General features: G+C 37.0%; 1 protein-coding gene across 2 annotated transcripts in view; it reads right to left on the bottom strand.

Moving 5' to 3' along the window:
- LOC139958398 (CMP-N-acetylneuraminate-beta-galactosamide-alpha-2,3-sialyltransferase 1-like) overlaps nt 1-17177 on the bottom strand; it is a 57937-nt gene that overhangs the window by 17032 nt on the left and 23728 nt on the right. For both annotated transcript variants that reach the window (XM_071955455.1, XM_071955454.1), the window contains exons 3-4: nt 11784-11955; nt 3788-3947 (exon numbers count right to left, since the gene is read on the bottom strand). In XM_071955455.1, coding sequence (XP_071811556.1) covers nt 3788-3947; nt 11784-11955 — 332 coding nt within the window. The remainder of the gene's footprint in view (nt 1-3787; nt 3948-11783; nt 11956-17177) is intronic.

The following is a 17177-nucleotide window of genomic DNA, read 5'->3' as shown; positions in this document are numbered from 1 at the left end:
TAAGTATAATGTGCGCTTAAATGCAAGCAAATGTCAATTCTTCAAACCACAAGTCCAATATTTAGGTCATGATCTAAGTGGTAAGGGCATTCAACCAGTTCAAGACAAAATTGAAGCAATAATGCGTGCGCCAAGACCTACCAATGTTTCAGAGCTAAAGTCGTTTTTGGGAATAGTTAATTACTATGGCAAGTTTGTTGAAAATTTAGCTTCCAAACTTCACCCCTTGTATACATTGCTGCAACACAAGTCGGAATGGAGTTGGTCCAACGAGTGCGAGCAAGCTTTCATGTATGTAAAAACTGTCCTAACCGGTGATAAAGTACTAATTCATTATGACCCTACGAAAACACTGGTATTGAGCGTAGACGCGAGTCCCTATGGGTTAGGTGCGATTATAAGCCACAAGTTAAGCGATGGTACTGAGCGTCCTATAGCCTATGCTTCCAGGACACTCAGTTCAGCAGAGAAAAACTATGCCCAAATTGATAAAGAGGGGCTTGCTATAATATTCGGGTTAAAGAAGTTCCACTTGTATCTTTACGGTCGTAAATTTACCTTGGTGACAGACCACCAACCTTTGACCCGCATATTTGGTCCAAAGTCAGCGATACCGCCTTTAGCTGCAGCGCGGATGCAACGCTGGGCTCTAATTTTAGCGGGTTATCAATATGAGATAGTCTATCGCACTTCTACACAAAACGCCAATGCGGATCTTTTAAGTAGATTGCCATTACAAGACAAATTAACTCAAATTACAGATCCTGATGAATGTTATGTTTTTTCTACCGTAGTCGATCAGCTTCCTGTTACAGCTGAGACGATTGCGAAGGCCACTAACAAAGACATTGTTTTAACAAAAGTATACGAATATACCTTGTCTGGATGGCCAAAACATTGTGAGGAGGAGGAATTGAAACCATATTGGACAAGACGGTTAGAGCTTTCACTAGAAAATGGTTGCATCTTATGGGGTAGACGTGTTATTATTCCGCAACAATGTCAGCAACACATTTTAAATGAATTGCATGATTGTCACACCGGTATGTCTCGTATGAAATCTCTGGGTAGATCTTTTGTTTGGTGGCCAGGCATGGATTATGACATTGAGGACCTAGTTAGATATTGTTCTGTTTGTTCAAATGAACAGAACACCCCAAGGAAAACACCCCTAATTCTTTGGCCTTGGGCTACCGAACCATGGCAGAGAATTCACCTAGATTTTGCAGAAATTAATGGCCAACAGTTTCTGTTACTGGTTGATAGTCATTCTAAGTGGCTTGAAGTTTTCCCCATGTCGAGTACAACAGCTTCGGCTACGGTTTCCAAGTTGCGAACAGTATTTTCTCAGTTTGGTCTTCCTGTACAAGTTGTGACTGATAATGGTCCACAGTTCATTGCAGAGGAATTCAAAAGTTTTCTTCAAACTAACTCTGTTCAACACACTTTGACCCCTCCATACCACCCTTCTAGCAATGGCTTGGCAGAAAGACATGTTCAAACTTTCAAGAGAATGTTTAAGAAATCAGAAACAAAGTTTGCTAGTTTACAGCATAAGGTTGCACACATTCTATTTCAGTATAGAAATATTCCCCACACAACTACTGAAAAGACCCCAGCAGAGCTCTTTTTGAAAAGAGCTCCCCATACCAAGCTTACACTTGTTAAGCCATCTCTAAAACGTTCGGTCGAGTACCGTCAGGCTAAATCTAAATTCTATCAAGATGGTGTAAATCCGAAAATGATATCCTTCGACCTATACCAGTCGGTAAAAGTCCGACATTTGAGAGGAGGAAAGGTTAAGTGGATACCTGGGACAATAGTTGAGGTTAAAGGTCCACAAACCTATTTGGTTAGAACACCAGGGAACAACCGTCGGTATGTGCATGCTAATCACCTCAGGCATGATGATTCTAAACGTCAAAATGCTAATCCTGAAATGGATATTGAAAATCCAAATCAGGATACCAGGTTTTCACCCAGTGCCATAAGGTTTCCTTCTGTACCACATACTTCTATGGTTCCAGACATCAAGCCAGATCCCTCACCATCTGTTAATACGTCTCCATCTAAAGCTTCATCTAATATTCCTATTGATTCTAAATTTCAAAACTTTGATGAGCAAACCCCTATTTCTACGCCAGCAAAAACCAAACCTAGTTCAAAACTTTCTAGTCCTGGAGATTCTTGTGTCGTAAAAACCAGGTCCGGTAGAGTTGTCCGACCACCTAAGTTTTTAAATTTGTAACTTTATGTTCGACAGACATCAATAGTGTATTTTTATATCATGTTTCATGATTCGGTATGTCAGTGATGTTATTGGTTTGTGTATTGTGAAAGTTGTATATTTTGATATCTCCAATAGTTTAGTCGTGTAGTATTTTTGTAGTAGATTACTTGTCAAAGTGAATTGATATTTTCCGTGAATATTTTGCTATATTATATGTTCGTTGTTGCAATAATAAAATAGTGGTCTCTTAGCTACAAGGGAGGATTGTTATATATTAAGAGTTTAGTGACATGTGCAAATAAAAGAAGTTCGTGTGCAATATGTAGATCGTGTGCACACCACCCTAAGTATTATGAACGGCCGTGCATACCTTATGAAAGGCCATGCATACCAATGTATTGTATTCTAATAATGTAATGAAAATAAACTACTCAGACACACTCAGGCTGTTGACCACGAAAGACCGTCTCCGGGTTCTCTATAGTATGTCTCTCTTGGAACCTTTCGGTTTTCTTTACACCTTTTCCAAGATATAAAACTCAGGACTTCTGAATGTAAAACACACCTGTGTGTACCTACACTTGTGTTGTATTTGGTCTAAGGACTTGAACAAAGGAATTCCAAGTCCTCAGATGTCATTTCAACAGATTCAAGCAGTGGGGGAGCGTCCATACAGTCAGGGGGGGCGAATGCCCCCCCCCCCCGACGGACTCAAATGGACTGCTGGCGCCCTTTTCAGCTTTTTACCACTTTTTACTTATTCGCGAATATTGACTTTTTTATTGTGCTCTCATCTACCTATTGACTTTTGTCACATTTTGTTGGCGATGACACCTATTTATTCTTCGTTTATCTGCAAATTAGCAAGGCCTGGAAAGGGTAATTTCTGGCAATATAAGGAGTATCTTTACTCAAAAAATTTCTGTGGTGGCGCTCCGCTTAGATGAGAAGTAAGGTTCATATCTTCAGTGATGTATAAAATCAGAATCAGATTTCAGAATAATAGTCTAACCAGAAGACTGCCCAAACAGTATACTTGTGCAAGGTTGAAAAATACTCCACAAAGTTTGTAGGCATATTGATGGTACCAACACTGTGCAAGGAATAAAAATGCCAAGACCAAACATGTATGCAGCCTGCACACAAATGAGGTAGGTATATATACGCATTCACACAAGTAGAATCACTGTGGTCAAGTGGTATGGACTTCCGTCTGTGGCACAAGGTCCGGGGTTGAACTCCTACCTTTGTCTGATGAGTCCCAAAAGGAGGAAACTGGTCGTGAAGTGGAATTTTTATGGTGGGATGATCTTTATGTATATGTATGTATGATATATATATATATATATATATATATATATATATATATATATATATATATATATATGTTGAGACTAGTTGTTACTCAGAGTTTCATGCATTGAGCGATCATCAGATTACTGTTCTATATGTATATACATATACACCAGAAAAAAAATATATATGTATGTATATATATACACCAGAAAAATATACACATACATATATATCCCTTTTCAGTGAAGCCATTGAGTTTACCTGAAAACTAGATCGTGGTTGTCAATTTCCTCCCCAGCTGATGAGCCATTGAGGACCCCTCCACAGCCAATCACAGCACATCTAAGACATCGTGGCCGCTTCTTTTCGGCAAACATAAAAGATTTGGTATAATTGATGTTATTAACTAATCTCCCAAATTCTGCAACAAAGAAAAATAGGGGAGAGAAATAACTTAAATGGTGAAATAATTGCAATAAACCCATATTCAGTGAAAGACCTTTCAATATTATGTCAAAAGGTGGAATTATAAGATAATTAAAAGTTGTCATCAATATCCTTCAAAATCCTGAGAGAAAAAGCAATACATTCAAGATCAGGCGAGTTTGGTTAGCATGATGATTGATCTCTAGAGTGAGGCAAAATACGTCGCTAAGCAGGACTAGCATTCTTCGATACAGGTGACAAAAGCCTTCAGTGGAATGACGACCGGTCCTAGTGGGCATTGCAATCAGTGTTGATAGCATACTTGATTAGGGTGTTCCCAAATAAAGCACGTGGCTTGGGTTTGAATCCAGGTGGAGAATGGAAATTTGTTCACTGGTCTGGATTCTCTGAACCATTGCCGTTTCATGTATATTGTCAATCCAATTATCTGTTCTTAAAGAGAGAACTTTATTGACTGTTTAGTCCAAAATAGACAATTTTGTGTGTCACAAAAAATTAAATGTATATTTTTAAATTTATTATTATTGTTGTTGTTATTCATTTGCAAACCTCTTAAGGTTGATACCAACTAAGTTTCATCGTACCTGGTGCAATTTTGGTTAACTAAGAAGTATCATATTTGGTTTTCAGGGACCTCTGTTCTTCCTTTGCTGGCCAACCATGACACATTATGTGAAAAAATATAGCACATTGTTATCATACCCAGGTCAGAGAGGAAGCAACATGCAAGTTGGCTTAGTGAGGGATTAGGATTTTACGGTGGTCGGTTTCACCGATCACCCACCCACATATGCAAAGATGTATCTTCAAATTTGAAAATGTTCAACAATGATAAACATAATTTTGGTTTTGACACATGATCCATTTTGTTCATGTTTTTAATGATTAAATATCTTTTTAATTTTCATCACCTTCTGTTTTTCTTGCAGCCAAAGTAGATCCACAAGTCAGTTTATTTTTAGAAAAAAAAAATCCTTTTAAATTTGCTTCACCTATTTTTCTTCCACCCAACATAGATCAACAAGTCAAGTCTAGTGTTAGATGGAAAAAAAAATCCTTTTAATTCTGTTCTTTACCGTTTCAATCAATCAAAGTTCCATCGTAGCATGCAGGTGATGTCTGCAATGTCATTACTCACTGCCCATCATGGCACGTGTTACCTTCTAATTTCTATGGTTCACTGCCTACCCGAAGGCTTAAACATTTGATTTTTTTTGTTTTTTTTACATCTACGAGCGATAGCGGCAGCCCCATTTTAAGCATACTGTGTTCTGTGTTAAAATTTGAAAACATATTCAGTATTTGACGATACGATAAATGACTAACTAATAAGTGTCTGCAAAATAAATGTAACTAAAAAAGATGTCTTTATTAGAAAACTCAAAAATTTTACTGGTTTAGGTATTTAAGGATGACTATATAACCTCTCTCCTATGTATTTACTCGGAACTATCCTAGCCCTAGGAGAGATCTCTTACAGTAGTTAGCATGACGGTGTATCCAATTGTGTATTAATATTTCATGATATGATTTCAACAGATTAAAACAATGATAACTAACCAACTTAAAATAAGCTTTGCCCAAATATGCTAGAGAGATCAAAATAGTGGCCGGCTGTGATCAATATATCAACTGTCTGTCATTGACACCTTCAGACCACTTTCGCTCACAGAGGTAATTAGAAAGAAGCTTTTCTGCGATGATTTTGGTATAATTTCAAGAGGAGTAAGATGCTAAAATTTGGAGGTACTTAAATGCAGTTTCCTGAGCCTAACAGATTATTGTAGTTATGTTATATCAAGATGTTATCGACTGTCACAGCAGTATTGTAACAGCTACAATAATATATAAGCTTACTTCGTCACAAAGTTTCAAGTACTTACAGCACAGTTTTCAGCATTCTTTTAAACAGTTATTTTAAAGAAAGTTATGGAAATATCATCAAATGAGTGTTTCGTACCATACATCAACCAGCCATGCTCTATTTTGTTTGACATTTATTTAGAAAATTATTTTATTCATTATATATCATTATTTTTTTTTTTTTTTTAAATCTTTTTCAAGGAATGATACATCAATTAAATAATCTCCCATCAGTGCGCTAAACAGACGCTGAACGTATTCAATTGACAGAGCACTCATCCCGGGCAATCACCCAAAAAAAATCAGCCTGTTTGGCTTTAAACAAAAACACCAGTAAATTGTTGACTGAAATGCTTTTGGGTAAATTTGATGAAAACCATATATAAATGTATATATATATATATATATATATATATATATATATATATATTTAAACTTATCAAAATAAAGGTTTTTTAAAGGTTTTAAAGGTTTGGCTGGGAGGTCTGCAGTTCTTCACTGAAGTTACTAAATTTTTATAGGGCGGTACTTGCTTACTTCGCCAAAATCCTTTGCAGGATTTGGGGATTAAAGTAATATGGGGATTAAAGTAATAATAGCCCCTTCTTCTCTTATCAATTTTGTACCATCATAACGAGGAATCGACAATACTGTCTGCAAGAGCAGCCAAAAATGCTTATTAACTTCTGTTACGAGTCCAATGCTGCAAATGCGATTTGCCATTGTTACGACAGGAAAAGAGGGCAGTTTAACAATCTTCAAGCAAAAGAGCTCAATTCTATGGCCTGCTCATGATGATGCTTCTTCAAATATTGACAAGGTTGGCATCATGAATATTTAAGAAAACCATAAAAAACACCTGTATCAATAATGTGGGCAAACTTGATGAAACCCCGAATATTGACTAAATTGATTTTTAGTCAAATACAACTATGTGAGGAAAACTTTACTGAATCAAGTATGATTAAGTATGACTAGATAATCATAGACAATTTTGTGCAAATTTCTATCAGAATTCATGTTTCATAGAAACGTGCATAGAATTAAAAAGGGAGGAGGGAGGAGGGCGGAGGGAGGGGGAGGGAGGAGGGAAAGAGGAGAGAGGAGGGAGGAGGGAGGAGTGAGGAGGGAGGAGGGAGGAGGGAGGAGGGAGGAGGGAGGAGGGAGGAGGGAGGAGGGAGGAGGGAGGAGGGAGGAGGGAGGGAGGAGGGAGGGAGGAGGGAGGAGGGAGGAGGGAGGGAGGAGGGAGGAGGGAGGAGGGAGGAGGGAGGAGGGAGGGAGGAGGGAGGAGGGAGGAGGGAGGAGGGAGGAGGGAGGAGGGAGGAGGGAGGAGGGAGGAGGGAGGAGGGAGGAGGGAGGAGGGAGGAGTTGTTGCAACAATTGCAGTGAAGTAAAATCTGACATCCCCCTCCCTTGATACAACTTTTAAACTAGGATATATCTCCCCAAAAAAGCAACATTTTTCTAATCTGTTCCGTGGGGTGCCTGTTCATCACAGAGATCTCTTATCTTTAAGCTCAATATGATAGTTGGATTTGTGTCTCCTAAACAGATCATCTGTCCTTCTCTCAAATATGCTAGAATGGCCCCAAATATGCTAGAATGATGTTAAACCTACACATGCTCATATTTCAACGAGCATTTTACTGCCCCTGTAAAAGAAGTTCTCCAAACAGACATATTTTAATATTCTATTTTAGTACTCCTCAATGGCTGGGAATAATGTCAAAGATAAGAGCCTCAAGGAATCTTCTGTTGCAAAACTTCTAGGCATTCTTTAATAGCATGCTATAGTTTGGTGACAAGGCCTTAAATCACACACTAAATAATAACAATGAAAAGGGCAGTAGAGTGTCTGAGTTTAATCAATTTTAACCTAAATTTACTATGCAAACCGTAAAATTGATCAAACCTTCACACACTAGATTGATAAGCTTATTTGACTTTAATCAATTCCAATCTAAATTTACTCTTGACTCATTAGATCGAGTAAAACCCAAATCACTAGGTTGATAAGGGTATATGAGTTTAATCAATTTTCAATCTTAATTTACTCTTCACTCAGTAGATTGAAAAAACCTTCATTCACTAGATTTACAAGGGCATTTAAGTTCAATCAGTTGCACTCTAAATTTACTTTCACTCAGTAGATTGAAAAAAAAACCTCCATTCAATAGATTTAATCAATCAATCAATTGAGTTTAATCAATTGCAATTTAAATTTAATCTTTCAAGCAGTAGATCTTTTAAAAAACATTCACTCAGTAGGATAGATAAAACTGCCAGAACGTCTTGATGTAAATCTTTTTGCCGACCATCAGCAAAAGAAATGCTTTAATTCACAAACACTTTTAAGAGACAATCTGTAATCCAAGCCTATCACCCTCTTTGGAAAAATAAAGTAAAAAAAAAGAGAAAAAAAGAGAATATTGATGCCTCAAGTAATGCCTCCTCCAATTACATGGTGACTTCAGAGGATACTTAATAACTTATAAGATAAATCATAAAATACATTCTAAATGGAACTTCAAGCCCTATTTTCTTCCCTTCAATTCCTCAATTATTAACCACCTTTAACGAGCTTCTCAGCTACCAGGGGAGCATATAGTATAACCAATTTTCCAGTCAAAATTTGCTACTTACGGATGTTATCAAGGATGAGGTGTCAGGAAAAAGACAGTATATATCAATTACATACATGTATAGAGTTTGGAGGGAAAATACCCTTTGATGGAAAGTGAACTGGAAGTTAACTATACCATACATACAGAAATAGAACTCTGGACATGACCAACCAATAGATACCGGAGAATATTTCTATTTCTGTCAGGATCAAAACAAAAAATTTCCTGTTTTAATATTGTGTAATGCTTTACATTTTTTGGCAATTATAAACTGGTTATTTGAGGCCATATGAGAAGTCTTACAAAGGCATCCATGGAATGGATGTGTTAGGTGTGTTAGACTTAATACTTCAATATAAAGTAGTCCAGAATTTATTCATCCTCAGATGTTTAATGGATTAATTTCTCAAAATAATACAAAGTAATCCAGAAACACAACTAAGACTGAAACCAGTGTTTAAATTTTTTTTTTTTTTTTTTTAAGCCTTCAACGCACATCAACAATGAAGTCACCCATTAACACATTATGAATGGTTCTAAAGTTCAACTCAAACAAGCTGGCTAAATGTGCCAAGTTAAAATAATCAAATTGGCAACTGTTGCCTGGCACAGGAAATCATTGGGATATCTCAGAAGACTCAGACTTCTTGGCCATGAAGCTTGACTTTAAGGTATGTAAACCTAACTGAATACAGCAGCATCTCAGTGTTTACACTATCTACCAATGACAGGAAGAGGTGTCATTTTAATTTTTTGGCAGTTCCATAGTCGATGGTCATTTAGCAACAATGACAATAAACAAATGCTGTGATGCTGCCAATTAAATTTGATGAGGACTTTCCGGTATATTACCTATAGCTGCTGTTAATGATCTAAAGACAATACCCATTGACAAGTTAAGTACTGTAGGAAATGAGAAACAATGCTTGAGTATGTATACACTTTGCAAACTTGACGACTACCTGTTAGACATTATTGTGTTTTAATTGCAAATTATGTACATCCTGGATAGTGTAGCTCGTTGGTGGTACAGTAATTCATTTAATCCCCTTTTTGGTTTCTGGTACAGTTTTGCGCACAGTTTATGCCTCGAGTTTAATGGCCTCAACCCTGTCATAGCAGGACATACCCACCTGGCATTGTTGCCTTTAGGTCTAGCCAACTCTTTCATGTAGATGTTAGCTTGGAAGCTCGGAGCGGATTAGGTACCGGATTAGGTACCTGTTTGTCTGGTTCCTCGAACCCCAGGTGCCATTTAAAAATCTCTGCTGCTTTAGCCACTATGCAATGTCATTTTCCCCTCCCCATCCCCCCATCCCCCCACCCCCTGTCCACTTTCTATCACTGTATTGGAAGGGGTCCTCCGACTTGTCCTCCGGGCCTGTGAGCTCAAGTTTTAATCCCTGCTACTCCTTGTCACTTTCGGTGATCATGCACTGAAGAAGAGCTTGCTTTGCTCGAAATCTCAGCAAAAACCAAACATTGCTTGTTCTACCTCCAATCATTTACTTAATTTAAGCCCGGGCCTCCAGCTTTATATGCAGACACCCTAACCACTAGGCTTTGGACGCTGATTGTATGTCCAGAGGTTCGAAAACCGGGTAAGGAAGGTCGTAATTCCACTGTACTGTATATAGATATAGATATAGATATATATATGCTGTAAAGGATACCATAAAGGGCTAGTAATAATTCTGCCCATTATTCATTTCTACTACTCTATGCTTAAAACCAATATTAAGTACACACAGCATCTTGTAGGTTGAGCCTCTGTATAACGCAGAGTTCATTAGTCTATGAACGGTCCTATACTTAAGATACAGGGAGGTTTAAAGAGGTGGATTCAAAGGTTAACCATGAAAGGTTAAGGACAAGTATAAAGAGTACATTCATGAGCAGACCTCAGACAAGCAAATGACATCAACAAATCCTGTCCTTTGGGAAGGTTTTATTCTTCATAGGTACAGTGCAGACTTGTGGAAAGGAAAACAACTGCATGAGTACAATAACTTGATCTTGCACCAAGGTTTCCAAATGGGTATGAATACAACTCAGGCGCGTAGCCAGGAATTTGCCAAGGGAGGAGCAAAACTGTAGATTCGGCATTGCAAACTATCTAAGCGTAGCGCCACCATGGTTGGCGCCAAGCGTACAAGAAAATTTTGGCTGAAAATGCCTCCCAGATCGCTGGAAATGGCACTTCCCAGGCCTTGTAAGTTGCATTTTAGCATTTCTTCTTTGAAAATACTAGCAATATCATAAAAACATTTAAAAAAAAATTAAAAAATATGCTCAAGGGGGGGGCTGCTGCCCCCTTCGCCCCCCCTTGGCTACGCGCCTGATACAACTTACAAGGGCAAGAATGAGTGCGCACATGATGCAAGGTACTACGTAGAAGAGTCACTACTAGAAAGTTGACAACAGCATTAACTTTTACTTCAAGGAAGAATTTTACTTCATATGTATATAAAAACTATATACAGTTTATATATGTATAAATGTATATTTATATATAGATATATATATACAGTTTATAAATATATATATATATATAAAAATATACAGTTTATATACATCCATATGCATGAAGTATTCTTACCACATATGTGATCACACCTGTTCTCCTATAACCAAAGAGTACATGTATCTTGATTGTACAGTTGTACTGTAAAGACTGTAAAATGTTTAATACATCTTTTTATTAATAGCCAAAATCAAACCTCCTAAAATCTGCCAATTCTAGGATTTTATACTATACTTAGCAAATAATTACTGACAGACATGCATGATAAACTCCTATCAATGCACTACATGAATCGATAATCAACTAAATATACAGTATGACGTGGATTCTCAGAATTGCTCATCAAACACTTGTTTGCTTTGCTTTGTAATGAAGGAACAAAGGGTGAGCCCTTGTTGGTTTATTGTTTATTATTTTTTTGTTATTGCGATAGTATGCTGGTATAATTGTTCAAGTGATCAATACTGATACTTTACTATGCAGGGAAATTGCTGAGAATAAAATATCCTTAAATGCGCAGCAAAGAATTTTCTAAATCATTTAGATTAAAAAGCTAAGAAAAAACAGCTTCAAGGATACTGCAACATTCCCTCCCCTTCCCAACAGAAAAAAGATGGCGAATACTAACTGTCTCTGGGAGTTCCGCCTAGCCCAAAGGGTAGACCGTACTGACTGAGTTTGCAGTACTTTTCATAGTCATTTACATCAGCAGGCTCTAAGAACAGGTTCAAGAATAAAGCAGCACCCCCACCACCTCCCCAACCCCATCCCATCAGAAAAAAAGATGGTGAATACTAACTGTCTCTGGGAGTTCCGCCTAGCCCAAAGGGTAGACCGTAGTGACTGAGTTTGTAGTACTTTTCATAGTCATTTACATCAGAAGGCTCTAAGAACAGCTTGATGTCGGGAATGTATCTCTCTCGAAACCACTTTGAATATCGAGTCTGCTTCATGATGGTCTTTGGACATTCCTGGAAAAGAGGAATAAAAATATAACGATAAAAGTAAGTTACAATGACAGAGGATCCAAATGCTACCGACTATTGACAGGTATAGGAGACAGGTGTAAGACAGGTATGATGAAGTTCTTCTGTTAGTATTCGGAACACAATATTAGTACACTGGGAGCATCAATTTATTGGTTGGTCAATAACTGTGTGCAGCTTAAGTTATTGGGATGGGAATGGAGTGTGTTCATTTCTGTACAGCTTAGGATTTGTATTACACTGTTCGTTATGATATTCTACACAAAATATAGGTGGTGAAAAAACAAAAGGGTTGAAACTGGAAAGTAACAATCTCAACAAGCAATAGCAGTAAGGTGAGTAGTCAGTCTCCTTACAAACATTTTTTACAAAACCGACATCGACAACTTTTGTAACATGTACTTTTGTACTGTAGGCCAGTGTATCTCTATATTGAGGGATGAAGTAACTACTGTAAGTATATCAAATGTAATATTTACTCAAGAGTGAAGCATAAGAATTGAGACATGCAAATAATCCCGTTGGAAATAAAGAACGAATAAAGAACGAGAACGCTTAGTGGCTCCGATGCCCAACATATTCATAGTGTGGGTGAGCCAACAGGGGCACATCTACTCATCATAGTTCATCTATGACATTGATTCAACTTGTGTTTGTGGAGATATTGTGTTAGGAGGTGTTTTGAGGTGGGCTGGAGTATCAAATATTATTGGCTAGTACTTTCAAAATCCTGCACAGTAGCTGACAGCGCCTTTCCCCACTAACCCACACATCCAGGCCCTCTTCTCCACTCATACACATCGCTTCCTATGCAGTAACTTATCCCATTCATCCACATCCCCTTTCCCTCCCATGCCTCCACCCACCTACCCACCTCCCTTCCCTTTACCCACTGACCCACTTCCAGGTCATTACTCGTTTCCTCTTCTTTCTGGGTACATCATGGACAATTCAGTTGTCAAATGTCAAAGGTCAGATTCAAGTGAAAGACAGAGATACCATAGACTAGTCTTTCATGCAAATTTGATGTCTGTTGACTATGTAGCTCTTTGATACTGCAATTCTACTAAGAGACATATCAAAATTTCATTCAGACCATATATATTCTTTTCATGCATGGTTGATAACTGAAGCAAATGGATTGATTTTACAAATGAAATGAAATGGAAAGAAAATTTATGAATTTTCTGTTTGAACAGTTAATCGCAAAATGAAGTCCATTTTTATTTAAACACATAACCTATAAATAACATTTTTGGGCCAGATTACATTAAACCTGTATTGAGAACACTATTTTGACTGGAAGAGTTCACGTTTACCAGTACATGTACATCAAGATGTGAATACCAATTACGGGAAACGCTGTTTGCTCTAGTTTTAAATAATACTTGTGGTGACATTGCTGGTTTTAGTCTTGCAAGTATATATATGCGATATTTTATGAAAGTTTATAAAACGATACAAACAGTGTAAACCAAGAGCAAAATGTTAACTGGTTAATAACTAATGAGACCTCAGAAGCACCTGTCACACTATACAAAGATAATCAGTATTGGCCCCAAATTTTAGCATGCTGAAAAATGCTAGAAATTTTCAAAAGCAATTTTCTTGACGCTCTGATCCTCCAAATTATTGCCATAAATAGAGGCTTGTTCAAAAATCTCGACAATTAAAATATCACAGTGTTGATCAATTACTTTTCAGAGTGATGGCGGTTAAATGCAAGTTTGAAAATTTGAGCATTGCTGACCGATATCTGAATTTCTGGCATATTTGCGATACTTTATGCAACCTTAATGTAACAGTACTTTGCCAATAAGACTTTTAGGATAAAGTTTTTGGACTGTAGAACGAGAGTGCTACGGCTGTGGGGAGACAGGTAAGCGAGGAGCGCAGTAAATTCAACCGTTCACCTAACCAGCTACAGTACTTTCACAGTTTGAGTTCATTCATTTGGCTGTAAAAGTTATTTCTTGTGACTCAGGATAGAACAGAAATACCCTTATCAAACATAACCGGTTGTTTTCACACAAATGACGCAACTGTATCAACATTAAACAGGGGTTTTGAAAAGAGAGTTGTTAATTACTTTATAGAGCTCTCTGAAATGAAATGAAATAAATGATATGCTCTCATATATAGCACCTGGCACTTCAAATAATGATGAGAAAGAAAATTAAAACTGTTTATAATGTCTGAGTGGCTGAAAATGAAATGTATGTGATTAATATCAAAGGTTTCAATTGAAAGAGAACAAAGAGATAAAAATACGATAAAATTGAATAGAATCATTAACATCTTCCTTATTCCCATTCACTTGGTTGAATTATCGAGGACAAGTTTCATAGTTTGATCAGATGCAACTTTTTATTTGGATAATACTGCCACCCCGTAGGTTAGGTAAACTTGCCTGAAAAACAAATTTGACTAATTATGACAAAAGCACCTGCTAGAAATCCAAACATAATCTGGTAAATTTTAAACAACAGTTGATCTTGCCTTCCACTAACTGCATATGGACTTGCGACCAAAAAAAAATCCACAACCTCTATTCAACAAAATTGTAGGCAATTGATCTTTTGCCAATGATCTCCTTACTCTGTTCGTGAAGCATATGTCGTTTGAGCGGTAGAATGAGAAGGGAGGGCACTGACCAGAGGGGTCTGGTCATAGAGGTGCACAGTGTTGTTGGGAGACAGGTAAGCGGGGAGCGAAGTAACTTGTAGACGATCGATCTTTTGGCTGTATTAAATCCACGATGGATATAAAAAAAATTAAACTTTGACAAGAAAAGAAAATCACTTATATGGAGAAGACCGATAAAATATACTGAATGCATAATTTTAGGATATTTGTCAGTAGATTTTATCATCAATTAGGGAGTTCTAGTCTTTCTTGTTAATATGTCAGACATGTTTTAAATCCTAATATCCTAAAATCCTAATAAATGTAATAAAGTTGATCATAAGAGAATCTGTTTGGCAGTAAAGTTCGTCAGGGATTCCATTCTTTGTGTGTGTGTGTGTTGTTAGCATCGCTCAAGAATCTAGTCCGCCATCTTCTTGTTCAAGTTCATAGATCCGTCAATTAAGTTACGTCTTGTTAAGTCAAACAGGGACTGTTTGGAACTTATCGGTTCAAGAGAGTTGCAATATTAACGACAGAACGACAGAATTTTACCAAATTTGCATGATATTTAGTTTGAGGGTCTGTTTCTGGTGAACTTCATGTCAACTAGCTGTATCGAGGGAGTTCCTGGTTACAAATATTTTTACTGACCAGGAAGTCAAAGCAAACGTCATTTTCATTTAGCATTGAGAGTCATTCCAAGAAGGACGTACAACATTGACTGAATGTGTGAAAGAAGGACAAAGACTGTAGTACGATGATCCAAGGTTGAAAAATAACAATAATACACAAAAATAAAATTAAGAAAAGTGTCAATTATTGAACAGTACTTGATAATAGAGCCTGTAAGTGGGCAAGAAATTGAAAAATTACATTATTTTTTTCTTTTCCTTTTTTGATACCTTTTCCTGGCTCAGACGACGTCAAACACAGTGGTTTACCAGCAATTTGTAGCATGCATGCATATTAAACTTTAGCATAAAAATATCTGTCATGATTTAGTATGAAATTTAATAAAGATGCAAAGGGAGAGAACTGCTGTCCTGCCATCATGCCATGTTTCCAAAATATTTATAAATATTTCAAAAAAAATTGTAAACATCTTTACACAAATGAATGATTATGGTGCAAAACGATGTAAATAATTTCTAATTCAATAGGTACATAATTATGTATGCTTACCGTCTACAGGATGGAGACATGTACATAGTAAAAATCAGACAAGAATTTTACAAAAAAGAAGGGGAGGAAAAAAATAGATAATTATTTGATTGACTTATTATTTTTTTTGTAAATCTGTTTGATGAAACTGGTTTACAATAACAGTGTAAGGCACTGTAATATGTACAGGCATGTAAAAACCTACACTGGATAGTTACTTTTATACTTTTGAAAATGGTTATACATTTAAAATGCCAAAAATTCACAGCACTCTGCCTTCCCTTTTACAGTATGGTACCATTCACCCATCATTCACTTCAAAAGTATGCCCTTGCAGTGACATTGACTACATGCTTTAACACTACATATATATATATATATATATATATATATATATATATACAGTTTATAAACCGTACTTCCTCTTCCTAATACTTCTATTGTTATACTTTTACTTTGAATTGCTTCTTGGAAAAAAAACCCTGAACAAACAAACAAACAAAAGAGCCAACAAACAAACGAACAAACGACATGTATGCATACTACGTATGCAATCTTAACACAATATATGCCTCTTTCTGTACCTTGGCGATAGGTCTGCAATCTGGGACTTTCCGGTTACAGTTACCCTCGAAACGCCACAATCGGACTAAAATGTGAACAAACACCAGTGGATTGCCAGCCAACATCCGCATGGATAAATAATGGCTATTTAAAGCCATTAATTCAATGCACTCTGCATGTGTCTACCTTTTCCAGTTTTCCACACTATATAATATGACTGCATAGCACGATCCAGGCTCGTATGCCTATAAACAACAACATAAGAGCGATGCTAGGTAGATATCATGCAATCTTGCTCCATCGCATGATTTTTCCATGGGACAAATCATGGTTAAAAAGACTTAAAGCAAAGTCCGGATAAATTTTGCAATACATCACAAACTCTGTATACTGTACATGTCTAGTACACAGTACATTACATGCATCATTTATGTAGAGAGTTGTACTTCAGAGGATTGCTACACAGTGTGCACACATGATTAAAACCTACTGTACTGTATGGAGGCAAGCCATTATTGAGCACTGTACTGTATATTGTATAGTAACGAAAACATAACGAATATATTGTATAACTAACGAACGTCTTAGCACTTTGGGTGGTAGAATGAGAAGGGACGGAATTGACCAGAGGGGTCCGGAGAAAGAGGAATCACAGTGTTTAAAAAGTTACCAGTTCGTTCTAGGCACGGTAGAGCGAGAGTGCTGAGCTTGTGAGGAGATAGGTAAGCGAGGAGCAGAGTATATATAATTTGTTGCATGTTTGACTCCCAATAGTAAAATGAACCTTTCTGAAAAATGTGTTAATACTCAGAGGAACTTGGAAACCGATCCAATCAGCATTTATTTCTGATGTA

The sequence above is a fragment of the Apostichopus japonicus genome, chromosome 18 (assembly GCF_037975245.1).
Source record: "Apostichopus japonicus isolate 1M-3 chromosome 18, ASM3797524v1, whole genome shotgun sequence".
Taxonomy (NCBI): Eukaryota; Metazoa; Echinodermata; class Holothuroidea; order Aspidochirotida; family Stichopodidae; genus Apostichopus; species Apostichopus japonicus.
The sequence above is the reverse complement of the archived record's forward strand: the minus strand, read 5'-3'. Positions and strand labels throughout refer to the sequence as shown.